Source organism: Chironomus tepperi, unplaced genomic scaffold (genome assembly GCF_022539635.2).
Source record: "Chironomus tepperi strain 1889 unplaced genomic scaffold, CSIRO-AGI_Ctep_v1 contig_217, whole genome shotgun sequence".
In the NCBI taxonomy this organism is placed as follows: domain Eukaryota; kingdom Metazoa; phylum Arthropoda; class Insecta; order Diptera; family Chironomidae; genus Chironomus; species Chironomus tepperi.
Window position 1 is genome coordinate 2,458,708 of NW_027226339.1, and position 16,739 is coordinate 2,475,446.

The 16,739-nt window shown below is 34.6% G+C and overlaps 2 protein-coding genes across 12 annotated transcripts in view; both read right to left on the bottom strand.

Moving 5' to 3' along the window:
* The window catches only part of LOC139090145 (dystrophin, isoforms A/C/F/G/H-like), a 239,027-nt gene extending 233,908 nt beyond the window's left edge, over positions 1-5,119 (bottom strand). For 5 of the 11 annotated variants that reach the window (XM_070639868.1, XM_070639867.1, XM_070639857.1 and 2 more), the window contains exon 1: positions 4,674-5,119. In XM_070639868.1, coding sequence (XP_070495969.1) covers positions 4,674-4,695 — 22 coding nt within the window. In that variant the 5' untranslated portion in view covers positions 4,696-5,119. Of the gene's footprint in view, positions 1-4,669 lie in introns of all 11 variants that reach the window. The other 6 variants (XM_070639863.1, XM_070639870.1, XM_070639865.1 and 3 more) reach the window with 3 other exon arrangements.
* A 3,244-nt stretch (positions 5,120-8,363) lies between these two features.
* On the bottom strand, positions 8,364-13,379 carry LOC139090294 (nardilysin-like). The gene is made up of 5 exons (XM_070640055.1): positions 12,998-13,379; positions 11,579-12,747; positions 10,982-11,112; positions 9,745-10,249; positions 8,364-9,391 (listed from the first exon to the last, which is right to left on the bottom strand). Exons 1-5 carry the CDS (start codon positions 13,365-13,367, stop codon positions 8,630-8,632), a joined length of 2,937 nt encoding a protein of 978 aa, XP_070496156.1. The 5' UTR covers positions 13,368-13,379; the 3' UTR covers positions 8,364-8,629.
* Positions 13,380-16,739: the final 3,360 nt, after the last annotated feature.

Consider the following 16,739-nt stretch of genomic DNA (forward strand, 5'->3'; position numbering starts at 1 on the left):
ATCAGAACATGATAATTAAAACACAACATCCAATTCATGATGAAATTTCTCGAATTTCCATTATTCTTCCATCAAAAAATTCTCCACATCAATTATAGAATCAGAACATTTCTTCCTCCCATTTGATTCTTATAAGAATCACTTGTTGAACATAAAGTACATTCCATAGTTCCTCATATAATTAACATTTTAAAATCATCAACATCGTTGTCCATCACACATGTCTTTCTTTCTCACTCACTTCAATTCGCAAATATATACATGCACACACAAAAAAAATATGGTCGAGATCATGAACAAAAAAGAAATGAACAGTTGAGTTCATTCAACTTGTCGGCGCGTACTGACTTAAATCGACTTGTTAAAAATTTATTTTTAATATTGCAACAACATATTGTACTCGCAACAATTGCCTTCATTGCCTTCTTCTTGTGTTTTTGCTAATCATGCCCCTAAACCCCTCAGGCTGTTAACTAATTAAGCATTAATAGAAATGAGTTTAATTGGTGTTGTAAATATGATGATTGAACATGAAATTTCCAAGAGGGAATTGAAAAAGGGTTGAGAAATTGTTGTTGTTTTGGATGTTTCTTGTCAACAATTGGATTTGAATGTTATTGAATTGTGACAGAAGTGATGCTAGGGGTCGATATATTGTCATTTATTAGATTGACAATTTTCCAAATAGATACATGGTGTGGAAAGGGTTAAAATTGTTGCTTGACGTGAGTGTAGCCCAGTGTTGGACAATTTGTGTGCTGCGGTAAAATTGTTGGAAATGTCATGTCTCTTATGTCATGTGCGGTTTCGGGAGAAGCTCAAAACCAAGATAAGTCCCGTGAAAAATGAAAGGTTGTCCACCACTGATCTAGCCATTGGTCAGATACTATGAAATTCTGTTTCTGGAAATCAGTGTTTCTTTCGATACAAAATCAGAGTCAACCTCGAGGTTTGGTTCAATCCAGATCCCAATAATTTACGAGACCGAGATTTCGAGAAAACATAGTATCTCTCGGGATTATATGATATAATTCAGTCATTCTCTGAGACATAATTGATGATTTTACTTAAACAAGCTAGAAGCAGCCAGGTACTATCAACATTGATGCTGATTCTTGTACTGACATAATTTTTGTAAGGACCAACCATATGAATTGGATGAACTATGATTAATAATCTAATGTATCACTCCCTTTAGACCCACAGTTTAAGATATGTAGCTCCAAAAGCAACTTGGTGTAGAACAGTAATATGGGAATGTCATTTAAATATCAAAACAGAGAATTTGTGCAATTTTTGTGATATGGCCAGCAATAGAAACAGATGGAAAGTCTTCTGTAATAACCTAGACTCCAAGTTGAAACATGATTCCAGCAAGTAAGTAAGTTTAGGAAGTTTAACTGCTAAAAATTTGTCTCTTGATTATAAAATCGTGAAGTGCAATCAGATGGAATCTTCTATGAATATTTTAATGATCATTCCAAGTGGAACAAACTGAGAGTAATCAACCGTTTGTCTAGTTATAGGCTTGAATTTTGCGAAACTTGCCATGCCCATATGTCTAGCTATAAACTTAACAATTTATATCAAATTCCACAAATTTATTGCAAATTCCACAAATTCCAAGTTTGCAACTAGATCTATGGCAAGTTCCGTAAATGTAAAGCTTAAAGCTAGACTTACGGTAGACTAACTGCAATCTGTTCCATTTAGTTTCGAGTATTCCTTTATATCAGTGGTATGATGGGCAACCTTTAATTTTACACGGCACATCTTGGTGGTAAGCCTCGACTGAAACCGCACATGACATGCTGTTTATGACATTTCTAAGCTATTTTTGATAGCACACATGTTGCTTTAGATAGATCACAATATTGCATCATCTTGTCCTTCAAAATTTGAGTTTGCATCCCTAAAATCTATGCATTCCAAACAATTTCACTTCCAAAAATTCCCGTCAGCTGCCAAAAAAAATCAAATCTTGTTCCATCCAAGCACAAATTATTCTTTTTTTTATCTCATTCCATTCCATTATCTCTAAAAGAATGCGCATTGTCAACTCTCCTCAATGACATTTCACTTATTATCTTTACAACAAGCGCCAATTCACACACACAAATTCACAAATTTTTTCTGGAGCTAAAAATATATATGCTCACATCTCTATCGCATCTAAATTATTTGTTAAATTGTTCGATAAAAAAAAAAAAATTAAATAGAAGCAATTAAAATTGTTCCGAACACATGTACGATACAAGCACATTGAGGGGACACATTCATGAAAGAAACAAAATATAAACTTATGACTCAATCGTTCTTCAATTTCTCACATTATCATGATATTGTTGTTGTTGTTGTTGTTGCTGTTGATATCTGATTGTTAATACATTCATAAATATATTTTTTTTCGTATGTTGCATAATGGAAAAGGAAAAGAAAGAGGAACGAAAAAGTAACAAGAATTTAAGTTTTGTGAGAATATCGCCAAAATGCGAAATGGGAGAGTGCTTACTTATTTCTTTTTTTGTGTGTGATTGATCGGGTTAATTTATCAGTGTATTTAAAAATTTCAACAATCACTTTTATTGTTGGCCATCATTTTATTATGTATGTTTTTGAACATTGGGGATTGTACGTAAATGACGTTAACCTTAAAGTGAGGTCTTCTTGTCCTCTTGACTGTAGACTGACTGTTGTCAAAAAGGAGGTTAATCTAGCTCTCTCGAATAGCTCAAGTAGGCTAAATGATCCGAAACCAGACCGGCAAGTCTTTGACATGGTTCCCCATATGACTCTGACATAGTGCTTAATATGTCTCGGTTATGGTGGTCGTTATGACTCTCACAAGGTGCCCGGTATGACTCTGGCATGGTGCTCGATATGATTTCGACATAGTGCCCGATATGACTATGACATGGTGCCTGATATGACTCTGGCAAGATGCCCGATATGACTCTGACATAGTGCCCGATATGACTCTGGCATGGTGTCCGATATGACTCAGGCATGTTACCCAATATGACTAGGACATGATGCCCGATATGACTCTGACATAGCGAACATAGTGAGAGCAACGTATGCTTGGAACCAAATTTTGGATCGATTAGCAGATTTTGTACTATTCAAGTCTATGCAATGGGCTATCAAGAGTGAATTAAGGAAAGAAATCCTGAGCAACACAAATTAAAAATGCTCCGATACGTAAACTTTAGATTTAAGACTAATAGAGCAGGCTTAAAGCAGCTAAAAGAGTTTTATCGGTGACTTAAAAGCAATAACCTAAAAGCATATGTCTGTCCGCTGAATAGCAATGGAATCGCAAAACTGGGATACAGAAAGTATTAAATTAGTGTATACCACTTAGCCGTTTAGTAGAGCAGCCCTCAATACCTCAACAGTAGTGTCATGTGACCGGTAGTCGTAAGCAGTGATTTCAAGTCCCTCTTAGAACTTCTTATACTTTTTCTATTAGGTATCTAATAAGAGAAGATTCTATATTTATAAATTCCAGACATCACATACGAATAAACCCCTCCAAACTCATTATCATGTGCACGTTTTTCGGGCAAAACTTTCATTTAATTTTTATGGACTTTAAGGTTACGTGCTGCTTTTAACATAGTTTTTTAAAATGAAAATTCATCATAATCGCGTGCAAACGTGTGGTAATAAAATGGTTTGCATCAACGCATCTCTCAAACAAATTGAGTAAATTATTAAAGATGATGCAGATTTTGTGAAACTAAAAATCAAATTCCTAGAAAATTTCAAAAAAGAGTTTTAGTCATGCATGACACAAATCAGGCATGAAGGTAGACGACTAGTAGTCAAAAATAGAAGCACATTACCCCATAATTATCATCTGTTCACACATTTTCATTGACTAATTATGCTTTCCCGCCAAAAATGACGGGTTGTGACAACTCTAGTGTGTAAAAATTGAGGATTAACATTTAAAATATTCAGCATTACACCATATTCCTTAAAATTTTCACTGATCACACACAATTGACCGCATTAAAATGGTGATCATATTCAAGACACGAGTATGATTTTCCTTGTAGGTGTATTTATGATGACAACAAGTCAAGCTGTATCCCAACCGTAAATCATATCGTCGGTATGCTCGTGTGCGAGTCAATCGTTTAAGAAAAATGAGATTCTAAGCCGATTTAAGTTGGTCATTTTCTTCATCTTCGTCGCGTCTCATTGAATGTCATAAAATTAAACGGGCAATGATGATGATGATGCCTCTTATGTATATCCGAAATGTGAAACAATAAATTTATTATTTTCTAAGAGAGTCGGGGTCGCGCGCTCGAATCTCATTTCTTTTATAATACAATATATTTATTTTTTTCGGGTTATTGTGGTTGCGTAGGATTGAAAACCTGAAATTTGTTTTCACTACGATGCTTGCTTTTCTTTTCTGACTCAATTTCATTGAGAGTGTCACTCTCCAGTTTTTCTTCTTACAGCACATCACACAAGAAAACAAAAAAAATTTTCGCTTTAAGCTCACAGTTATAAAAAATTTCATGTCTTCTTCTTTGTTCCTTAATTTTTTTTTTAAACTCTTTACGACTGTGTGATGTCTTACGTGCTTCACTATCTCGATGATGGATAAAGCACACATAGTTTTTTTTTTGTTGTTGTTGTTATTCTGTACTTACCGAATGACTGCGGCAAATCCATAATTATCGATCTATTCTAAAGACCACCCTATTTATAATATGTTATGTTAGTTTAAGCATTAAGGCACACACAAACACACACATTTGTTATCAATTTTTTATCAATTTTTTTTGAGCTGTTTTAATTTTTGTTGTATAAAAAAAATATTAAATTCACTGCCGTATAGAGTAGAAGAAATTACAGGTAATAGACATTTGTTATTCCATATACATATATGTATGAATCAACAAGTTGCTCTCCTGCTTAAAATGCTCTTTTTTCGTATTTTATAACTTTTAATCCTTTCGTACTATATCGTATTATCAAGTATTAACACTTAACTACGCGTTACGCATAATTACAGAATTATTAATTGTTTAAAAATATTAAATAAATGCACGAGAATTATGGAAAAATATTTCCACGTCTAGCTCGAACGATTATTAATCAGTAAACTGACTGCAGTACTGACAGCACAAAAACCGGAGAGATATGCCGGAATTGTAGTAGATTTTTTTCTCTTTTTTTTTCTTTTTTTGTTTGTATTATTATTTCTCTTTTTACTTTTTGCTGTGTGTTATACTTTGGACAATACGAACAAGTCCATTTGCATGATCTTATTGGATTTTTTGTTAGTGGAATTGGAATTTTTTTCTATTTTTTGACCTTGAAACTTTTTTTTTAAATATTTTTATTGAGGATTTTTATGTGTTTTAAAGTTGAGCTGTAGCATTTTGGGCTTCACATGGACTTAACTTTGACCTTGCTGGCCGTTAAGATCAACTGTGATCCATGACCTCCTTCAGATGGCGCCTAAAGCTGGCTAGGTTTCACATGGAACTTGGGATAAAATCTATAATTTGGCTCTCTTTTATATGGAACTATGTCTTACATCAGAATCAATTGACGATCATGGTCGTAATATCTCCGGCTTGCATTAAAGTTATTCTAGCACGTCGTTTAAGTAAGTCGAACCCAATTAAATTACTACATATATTCCCGAATAGCACAAATCGATTAATTGATCAAAAATTTGACATCTTACTGACGTGACTATGGCTTGGTGTCGGAATCGAACTAGTTTTGACACTATGCAAGAATCACTTCGACTTGATGCCGAATTTCCGATTGATTAAACGATTTGTGCTTATGTATTTTGTGTAAGATATTTCAAGCTTTATAGATTGGTTGTCCAAGGTTGTAGCTTTTGCTCCATTTTTTGCGGATTTTGGGATACACCTAAGATAGTACCTCGAGTGCTTAACCAAGTCTTCTATGGAGTACCATTCTCGGTCTCAGTATAAGTCTCAGTCTTGTTCTCGGTATGTCTCGGTCTGTCTCGGTCTTGGTGACGCTTTCGGTCTCGGTCTCGGTCTCAGTCTCATTTCCAGTCTCGATCTTGAATATTCATCGAAACCGAGACTTCTAGAAACCCTAGTCATTATCGTGTGATACTGCATGGTTGCCCTACATTTCAACATATAGTAAAATCATCATCATCATATTTTAAGAATCTTTCCCGATGATGGCCATCCAAATTCCATATCCGAAGCTCCTAGGTCAGTCTTTTAAAAATATAAATTTATCGTCACGATTTTCATATTAATTAAGCTGAAACGTAAAGTAACAAAAATGTACAAATTCCACTTTAAGTCCAAATAAAAAAATCACTACAATAATTTCTCATGCATAACTGCCAATTAAAAATGCATTACGAGATTCTCCTGAAAATAAAGTCAACCATTCAACTCAACCCGTCCATTCATTTTCATCAGCCACAGAAACTCTCTTAGATTAATCACAGCAATAAAAGAATATATTTCATCGACATATGAGCGCTAACAAGTTGTACGATTTGCTCTTGAAAAATCACTTAGACGACTGTGATTGATTTAAACTGTTATTGTTATTATCACATTCACTCCACAATTATTAATTAATAAGCATGATAAAAATTAATGTGTTAGTAAATTTTAATTAAATGTTTATTTTGAGTAAACATCGGCTGTGTACTATCTAGTCACTGTATTTGTTTTTAGCTTATTTTTTGAAATTGATGCTTATAATTTCACTTTGGGTGGGTGGCTGACTATTATTTGGTAATGACAATTGGCAGGCGGAAGCAGGCGATAGAACCAGCTTTAGGCGACATCTGAAGGAGGACATGGATCTCAATTGGTCTGTACTGTAAGTAAGTAAGACTGTCTGGGTGAGCCGTGAGATCTCAGCAACCAGACATCGTTAAGTGTTCGGGTTTGAAGCATTTGCTCAGTCCTATCAAATTCCTGCCTTTTTCCTAGCTTAAAACTATTGCTAAATGCTTTAATTAATGATTTTTCTGCTTTATTTACAAAAATCTTTGGAAATTTCCCCTCGACAACAATTTAAATTTTTTTTTACCGTTAACTTTCAAAAATAATTTTGACCGTTATTTTGCATGAATTCTTTATAGTTACAATCGCTAACCAAAATCTGATCGCTGAGCAAAAATGCGCCTAAGTCCCTTCATCATTAAAACGAAAACTTCAAACATTTTTACTTTATTATTTCAGTATGCATGCATGCTTGATGTTATTCCACAATATGAATATGATTTATACAGAACAACTGAAAAGAAAAATAAAGGAAAAGAATCGATGAACAAAACAAAAAATTTTGTTTGACTTCTTAATAAAATAATTTTCAGAATCATCAGACAGAAATAAACATAAAAGGAGACATAGAAATGCTTATAGATACAATAAAATGCAAGGTTAATAGAAACATAACTTGAATGCGAATGTTGACATATTATGGTGCATGTAATATGCTACTCAGCGATCATATTGATGCTAATTACTATGATTAGTGCCAATGGTATACTTTGCAGTGCATTTGGATTGCTGGAATCTTGACTTTGTGATTGACATGAAACACTCATATCCGGTACAAATCTTAAAATTTCGAAGATTTCACTTAAATTCGCAAAAATGTGAGTTATTTCCTTTTTAACACTCACTTCTTGTTCTTCAAATACGAAAAAAAATTCAAACAAAAATTAACGGTCACTAAAAATTCAAACAAAAATGTACAAGATTTTCATTCAAAAAAATATTTGAATTTTTTTCTAACGGATTTTTCAACGATTCTTTGTAATTTATTTTCTCATTTTCTTCTTTCACCAACTTGATGGCTAATTCTTATAAGAAAAACCTGTCAAGCAGCGACTGAACAAACAAAAGCGATCAAGTATCTGATAAGAAAAACTGGAGTGAATAAACTCTGAATTGAATCATGCTATGTGCATTCCAATTGATGTGCTTTATAGAGATGAATTGGATGTTTTTTGAGGTAAAGATTGTGAGAATTTATAGCATATATGTACATATTTGGTAAAGGGGTGCTGAAGTGAGTTAGTGAGTTACGGCTGCTGAAAAATTGGATTTATTTGGATCTCAAAACTGTTGGTAATCCTATTGATCTAATAGAAAATGTATACTTTCGAATATGAGGACTCGAACCCATGTCACACGATTTACAATCACATGCTCCTGTCAATGAGCCATCGACACTCCATTACCATAATGACCCAAAACGATTAAAACAATTTTCATCTAAAATAATCAATTCCATTTTATTATTGATAAATATCATTAAAAATTACAATAAATATTAAACCCGAGCAGCACAATACAGTCGCTAAACCACCGTCACGTCGCCGAGTTAACAGCAAGACATTAGAATGCTCCGTGACAGCTGATTTCTCCCCATTTTAAAGCGATAAATAAAATTTGCCATGTTGTGCTGTTTGGGTCAAGAGTTGCAAAACAGGCACCTGTCACAGACAAAAACCGTACAATTGCTTGATAATTTGAATGGTTTTATAGGGCAATTTATTAATATTATTAAGAAATTGTACGGTTTTTGCCTATTGCAGTTGCCTATTTTGCAACTCTGTTCGGGACAAGCTCCTACATTACTCAAGTTTATTTAATACCGGATATAAGTATAAATTCCTTTGGAAAGCCTCAATATCGACAATCAAATCATGGTCCGTGTACTTCTCGGATATAAATTCAACATTTAAGTCATCATCATCAGTTGTTACATTTTCATCAGTTACTTCACTTCCAATTATTTGAATGCACAATTTTCTTTGTTTTTCAGGTCTTGCAAATGAATTGAAAAATTCTTTAAATTCCTCGAGTGTCAACTGCTTTGTGACTTCTATGAAGACCTCAGCCTTGTCAAACAAGTAATGCTCATTCTCAATTTCCTCCCAATTTAATGAAGTTTCGTCATCAAGTGAAAGTAAATCTTGTTGGAGTTCCTTTACCCGTGCATCTTTAACCTTTTCAAATTCTTCCTCAGACATCTCATTTATGGCTGGTATGACAATCGTGTCCATAAACTCATCAATTTTAGTATGAATTGTTGAAAACTTATGCTTATGTTCCTGTGACATGACAACGATACTTACACCTTGCACACCACCAAAACTATCAATTTGACATCCAACTGCATATCCAAGTTGCTGCTTTGATCTTAATATGTCATATACTTTTGGATCGATAATCTTCTTCAATATTTTATTCATGTTGTGAATCTTTCTGTCTTTAAGTCCAACTTGATAGTAAATCTTTGTGTAGGAATTGTCATCGTTTGGTTGGAGTGACTTTATTCTCATTGCGTGAGTTCCTAGTGGAAGTTGATAGCCTCGTCTTTTGAATTCTAATTTCTGGAAGGAGATTTTGATGGAAAATTTGGAATTATTTTATATAAATTTGTTAGAGGTTCTCCCGAGCAGCACAACATAGTCGCTAGGACACTGCTGCGTCACTGTGTTTATGGTAAGACGCGGAGTTGCCATGACGGTTGTGATGCGTCGCTATGTCATCGGCAACATGACGACTGATTTCGGCATTGTGCTGCTCGGGTTTCAGGCTGGTATCCCTAATATACAAAGAGCATGCTTTCATGGTGACGAAATACCACTACGGCACCTTAAGGCAGTCTCTTTGCCTGTTAGAGTATTGCAGACGTAACTAGCAACTGACCCCTTAAACCCCTTAAATCCCTCAAAATACTCACCTCAGTATAAGTCTCAAAACTAAAATTCTTATCCAAGATATTGACGATACTCAACGTTTCAGCCTTTGTGATATTTCCTTGTGCCAATACCTTAAACTTCAACTTTTTCAATACCTTCGGTACGAACTTTCTTACATCCTCAAATGTAATCTGATCAATAATCTTATACATATCATAATCCAAATGGAATGAATCAACCAACAATTTTGCCAAATATTCAGACGCAACATGTCTAACGCTTCGCATTGAACCGAAAAATTCTTCCTTTTGTTCCGTTTTGAAGTTATTAAATGTCGATTCGTTCACAATTTCATCAACATTTTTGATTTCATTTGTGAACATATCGATGAACAATTCCATCTTCTCGTTATATCCGCTGAAAGTGAATTGACAGCCACGACGTGATATACGGAATGTACCATTGAGTTCGGCATTGAACGCTTGGAAGAACTTCTTACTAACATGATAAGTGAACATGTTATTGAATAATTTGAAGAGGAGGAAACTGGAAGTAGAATGTAAAGTATTAAAATATTGTGAGAATCTTAACAATTAATATATATTATGAAACATCCACGTGCTGAAAGCTATAAATTCTTGAAATTTTTACGATCAAGTCGAAGTATAACGAGAAAATGTAATGAGCAATTCCTAGCAATGTAAGGTGATTGAGATTAATACTAAACTTCCTTCATTGCTGTGTGTTTACTGAGAATGATGTAAGCTTAATTAATATGAATGTGATGTTTGTATTGACTATAACCTGAGCGACTGCGAACAGACAAGGAGCATATTAATGAGAATGCTCACATTTAGTACACTCATGGATACGCTCATTTAAGTTAGTATGCTCAAGGTCTGTTAGTGGACGCAAATGAAAAACGATTCCACTCGTTGGAAACTTTCATTTGGCAAGAATATATGTATTCGGGAGGCTATCGATAGAGTCAGTATTGTACTTGGCACTTGGGAATTGGCAAATGGAAGCCAGCAATATAGCCAGCAATACAATTGAGGTCATGAATCACAAAACCCGACTTTTGCAAACTCTTCTGCTCATAGCCCCTTCCGCACATTGTCGCCGGCGGGCTTTCACCGATTATTTCAGGCTGCATGCCATTCTGGTTCGATCAGCAAATTAAGTAAGTAAGTAAAAGAATGCGTGACCTTACTGTCACTTTTGTCTTCGCCTTATTGTCAGCATACACACATACATATAAAGCCCTATAATACTCACTTGTACTCAGAATTTAGATGCTTTGGTGCCAATAGAGAAATTTCAATCTCAACTTTCGGTAATTTGAACTTGTTATCAAGTTTATGCCATACTTCAAACCCTGCTGAGTCCAAGATCTTTACAGGATATTTCTATACAAAGAAGAAAGCACAAAACATTATCAGATTAATCCCAAGTAGCACAATGTAGTTTTGTTGCCGTATTGTTGGCAAGACATGAGAATGCCCTGACGATTATTTCAGAGTTGGCAGGACTCTAATGTGGATGCGCCTCGGACATAAAATCAGGAATCCAATGTCGAGACGACTTTTTGGATTTTTGGAGTCCGGACTTCCAAAATCCTGCCAACTCTGGATTACATTCTGCCAACTCTGGATTGGTTCCTTTTGTGCAGTGTTATCCAAACTTTTTTTAGGCCAACGCACATCTTAGTGGTAAGCCATGACCAAAACCACACAAGGCATACAGTTCATGGCATTTTTAAAAACTCTCAATGAGATACTAATGTGCCGCGGCGCACAGGCTTGGCAAAACTGCACTAGTGAAATGAAACTTGCAGCATTGTGTTGTATAGGATTCTGATTAAAATGTACATACCGGTGATTCCTCCTCATTGAGTTTAATTTGGAAGTTTGTCGCCTCAAATGGATTAGGCTTCGGAAGATAAAATGCATCATTCAGCTTCCTCTCTTGCCACAATATTCTATATCTCTCTGGAAAGTCAAAATCTTCATATTCACTTCCGAAAAATTTCTCTTTCTTTGTATAATTATCGTATTTGTCATTGAGGAACAGAATATTAAACCGCATCTCATTCATGTGATTGATAACATTCTCGATAGCAAACTCATTAAATTCTGTGGATAGATCCGTACGCAATACATCGATATCATTGAAATGAAGGAAATTCGTGCAATAGTTCCTGACATTTGCAATTGGCGACTGTTCTTGATGATATTTAAAGCTTACTTCCGATGATCGTTGTGCCTGCTCAAATAGTCTTCGGTGCTCCTCAACTGGTGTATTTTTAATCATCAATAAGTATGAAAATATCGATTCCAATATCTTTTCAACATTCTCAAATCCATAGTCAGTCAGCTCAATGATAAGTCGGGTGATGCAAAATTCTCGATTATATCCAATTCCTTCCGATTCATTATGTTGCGTAAAGCTCAAAACCAAATTTCTATCTTTTAAATAACTAGCAATGCCGCCCTCGCCTGAATTCTCAAATATTCTTGCCACATGATTTAATGGTTTACATTTATAGTGCGCTACTTGTGGTGGAAGTAACCACGTAATTAGAATGGCTTTCTTGCCCGTACGCGGTTTTGCGTAGAAAATTCTCGACGAGAAGTCAGGTTTGGCAATTCTGTTGAAATTAAATTCTGGAGTTGGTGGAATAGGTTCAGTTCCAGATGGAATTGCTGAAAATTTCTCAGCAACCATGGCTTGTTGTTCGTCTAAGCTTCTCTTTGATTGCACACATAAAGTAATCTTTTCTGCTGTATATTTTTTCATGAATTTCAGCAACTCTCTATGAAGATCATCATCGGTGATTTCATCCTTTAATGTCCTCAAATTACCAAAATCAAATTGACTGGCATGATGCGTGTCGGAAAGGACGAGTTTAAGCATTCCAAGGATTCTTGCACCTTCACCAGACAATGCCATTTGATATTCTGAATCAACAGCTTCTCTCTCACGTTGCATGGCATTTTTGGATAGTAATGGATGGATGAACATGTGAGCAAATCTATCCAGACCTAGAGGTAGATGAAGAGTTATTAGATTATCCAGAACAGACAAGGAACTCAAAAAAATTGAGCATGGTCAGTTACATTGATTGAGTATCCTCATGACCATGCTCATTTAGGTGAGTATGCTCATTGGATGTTAGAGTATAGAGCATCTGAAGTAATTTAAGATAGCCTGATCGGTACATATTCAATGTTGCTGCCACGTCGCCGTGGTGACAACATTTAAATGTGTGCTGATCGGGTAGAAATCACAAACCTTCAGGAAATGCTTCCTCAAAAGTATCAAAGAAATACAATGTAAATTCATCCGAGGTCATTGCATTACGTCGACCGCCACTTGCTGTCACATAGTCATTAAATCCACTCTCTTCTGGATATTTCTCATTTCCCATGAATATCATGTGCTCCAAAAAATGTGCAAGTCCACCAATTTCACGTGGCTCATCAAAACTTCCAACTTCAACCATTAAAGAAGCAGCAGCATGATTATCATCCTGATCATCACCACTGTCTGTATGTGTCTTCATAAGTAATGCCTTTAATCCATTTTTAAGCTTTATTAGACGATATTCCTTCTTATCACCCTCCGATTTCACTGGAGTCTCTAAAATTTCCACTTGATCCATAACTTAATTTTAATTCCAAATACACAGATTGAGAACTAATTTTAAACTGATTTTAATTCAATTAAAATCACTGTTATTTATACAAATGTAAATTAACCACAGCTGTACGATAATATAGTAATGAACTGTGTATGTGAAATATTGGTTAAAGATGTCTATAGTTTTTTCGAAAAACCACAGTCAGCATAAATAATTTTTGATTTCATAATTATGCTAAAAGATTTTTCTTTGTTCTTATTAAATGATTACACGCAATTGGAATTATGTTGTGCATGGACAGTCGATTCATTTGGTTTCTTAGGTTGTAGTTAAAGATAAGAGTTTGCTTGGTCAATGAGCCCTGTGGTAACCAGAGCCTCGTTTGACTTTGACCTACTTAGGCTTGAATTGGCGGTTTCCAACTTAAAAGTTGGACCGAAACTCAGTATCAAAGTGTCGTCATGGCAACTTTGCGTCTTACCATTAAAACGGCAATGCAGCGATTTCCGTGTGAAAATTGTGTGATATTCGAGAATGTCTAATAAATATGAACATTGATTATAACCTAATAAACTCTGCAGTCTCTCTTGATACTGTAAAACTATCAAGTAAACACCAAAACTGGTAATATATAGGTTGAGTACCACTGGACTAAATAAAATAATGAGAGGAGGTCCTCTGGAATGCAGAGATAGAATCTTTGGACCTATCGTATCATAAATGCTATTGAAGGATCAATATGTTCTCAAACTGAGTAACCAAAAGATAGACGTTATAAAAAAAGTGAAAAATAGTTCGCATAGGTTCGAATGACTCTAAAGTGGAGCTTAATTTTCCGGATTCCGACATGGCTCTTTTTTGGAGTCAAATTCTGTAAAATTCAGCACTACACTAAAGTCAGTCCGGTCTAGAGACACTATTTCTCACATTATCTATTTCGTGCTCCATTCGGGTAACCTTTCTTGACCAACAAGTACTCAAAAGAGATTTTATAACATTTTTTGCATGAATATCCACAAGTCAAGCACAAGCAAACCCATAAAACAACATTCAATTCTTATAATTCTTCATTTCATTAAAATTTACAGCCTTAAGAGGACCCTTGAGAATCGGAAGTAATTAAATTAAATTTCTATTTTTTGTGTGCATCCACAAAAAAAGAAAAAAAAGCAGTAAGCATCATGCGCTCAACAATTTAGTCTCATTTAAAAAGCAATTTGTCTTAATTTACAAACCGTATGTCTTCATTTTTCCTTCCATACTTTATGACTCTCCTTGTCTTTCCACTATACAGCAAAGAAGTATTTGAATCATAATCTAAGATGTTTGCAGTTCATTAAAATTATTTAATTAAAGTACGATGCACATCATTAATAATTTTTGCACTTTTTTATAATTTTTTTGTTGGCTTTTTTGGTGTAGTCAAGAGAATCTTGTGCTATAAAGAGTTAGTTTTAATTATGAAAGATGTCTTAATTTAGTGACTATTTTGTAGTTTTGTTTGAGTTTGAAATACTATGTATGTTAAAAATTGACTACTGATAATCATGTGGCTTAACAATTCAGAATGAACGATTTGAAAGGAACTAAGTCTACATTGTCCCAAATGGACGTTTGATTTTCAAACATTGATTTTCAAGCTATACAGCATTTTATTAAGTCGATGAAATAACCAAGGTCTACTCAAGGCCAGGAAACTCAACCTATCATTCAAAGAGTAGAGTAAGCTATGAGAAACGCTCACGAACATGCTCATGTAGTATATTTAAGGTGAGCAAGCTCTGTAGAACAGTGGTGGGCAACCTATGTGCTGCGGTTGAAGTGAGTGCCGTGTGCGACTTTGGTCCAGATTTACTAACAATTGCAGGTTCTAGACTGGTATTGAAAGTGCAAGATATCTACAGATATAGGTTGGATTTAGGTATTCGCTAGGCATGAAGGCAAATTTGATTGTGCTTCCTTGATACTGCTAGTTAACGTTTCAAAAGCATCCATCTCACAACTCTGGCAATTATAATTCCTTTGAAGTATGGTTGCATCTAGTTGCATCTATCGAAATTTCAATATACAGTTATTTCTTGAAAATTCATTAAGAAAGTCAATGTATATCAATTACAGAAGTCCTTAAAGTAAGCTTCTTACATCACAGCAACTCATTTTGTTACCAATATTGCATCAACATCAGTAATTAATTGATTGAATCATCTAAAAATAAAATCAAAATTACATCAGTAAAAGTAGAAATTCTTGTTATATAATCAACCGCAATTTAATAGACAATTATAATTACATCAAGTTGAAGAATACCGAAGAAGACATAATAATTCCAGGATGCAGATATAGAGTTAGTTCTACTTCCTAATCGCTTGAGATGGACAGGTCATGAATACAGGAGGCCAAGTGATGCTCCAGTTCTTAAGACTGAAGAATTCCCTAATTGAATGTATTGAAAAGGACACTAAAGTCCTTAATATTCGAACTGGCAGAAGGTTTCGAAGGATAGATCTGTCTTTAGACATTTTTTACTTGTAGCTCATACGCCTCAGCCTTGGAAGTAACATTCACAGACATACATTAGCTGTTAGGACCTAAAGATCCATAACTGCGCATTTATATGCGTTTTATTACTATTGATAGATTAACGAGTGAGGATCCTCCAGATCTAGATGCTCAAATCTAGAGCTACAGTTAATAATAAGATTCGAACCACTTCTTTGATGACATTAATGCATGTAGTCATCAAAAGAATAACTGTGAGCCGCGTATTCACTTCAAATGATTCAAAAAAGAACATCTGAAAAATTTCCAATGCCGAGTCTCGACTCATGATTGCTGGATCGATGCTGCAATAATTATGTACCGGAGGAATAAACCATTCCGCCACCGAGCCACTTCGATTCACTTAAGCCAAGAAACTAAGTAAGTAAGTAAGTAATTACCTCAAAACTCACCAAGTTCATCAATTCTCAGCTCATCAAAATAACATCCATCCCACATTATTGTGCTTTTATAATAATTTAATTAAAATCACAACTACTTAGCATCGTCACTTCAATAGTTTGTAACTCTAAATTATAGGAAATCAAATTAAGCGCCATCCTCATATTTATCGTTATTATATTACAGACATAACAAATCTTGACAAAAAACCTTAATTCAATTTAAATTAAAAAAAATTAAATTATGACAATTAAGTTTTAACTTAATTATAAATTAGTGGATAATATGAGGAACAAGATTATAATAATGGAACAAAAATTTGCAGTGACATATAATTGAAATAAATCGGCTGCTTGCGCCAAACAAACCGAATGTTAATTAATTAGTGGATGGCAACAAGTTTTTCATGTCTTTTTTTTGCGTCTTGTGTGTTGAAATTTTATTTTTTAAGCA

Excerpts from the sequence above, each read along its gene's own strand:
- LOC139090294 (XM_070640055.1), bottom strand. The coding sequence starts at position 13,367 with ATGGATCAAGTGGAAATTTTAGAGACTCCAGTGAAATCGGAGGGTGAT. Across the intron at positions 10,250-10,981 it reads CATCTAAATTCTGAGTACAA|TTTCCTCCTCTTCAAATTAT; the intron begins GTGAGTATTATA and ends TTCTACTTCCAG. Across the intron at positions 9,392-9,744 it reads GTTTTGAGACTTATACTGAG|AAATTAGAATTCAAAAGACG; the intron begins GTGAGTATTTTG and ends ATCTCCTTCCAG.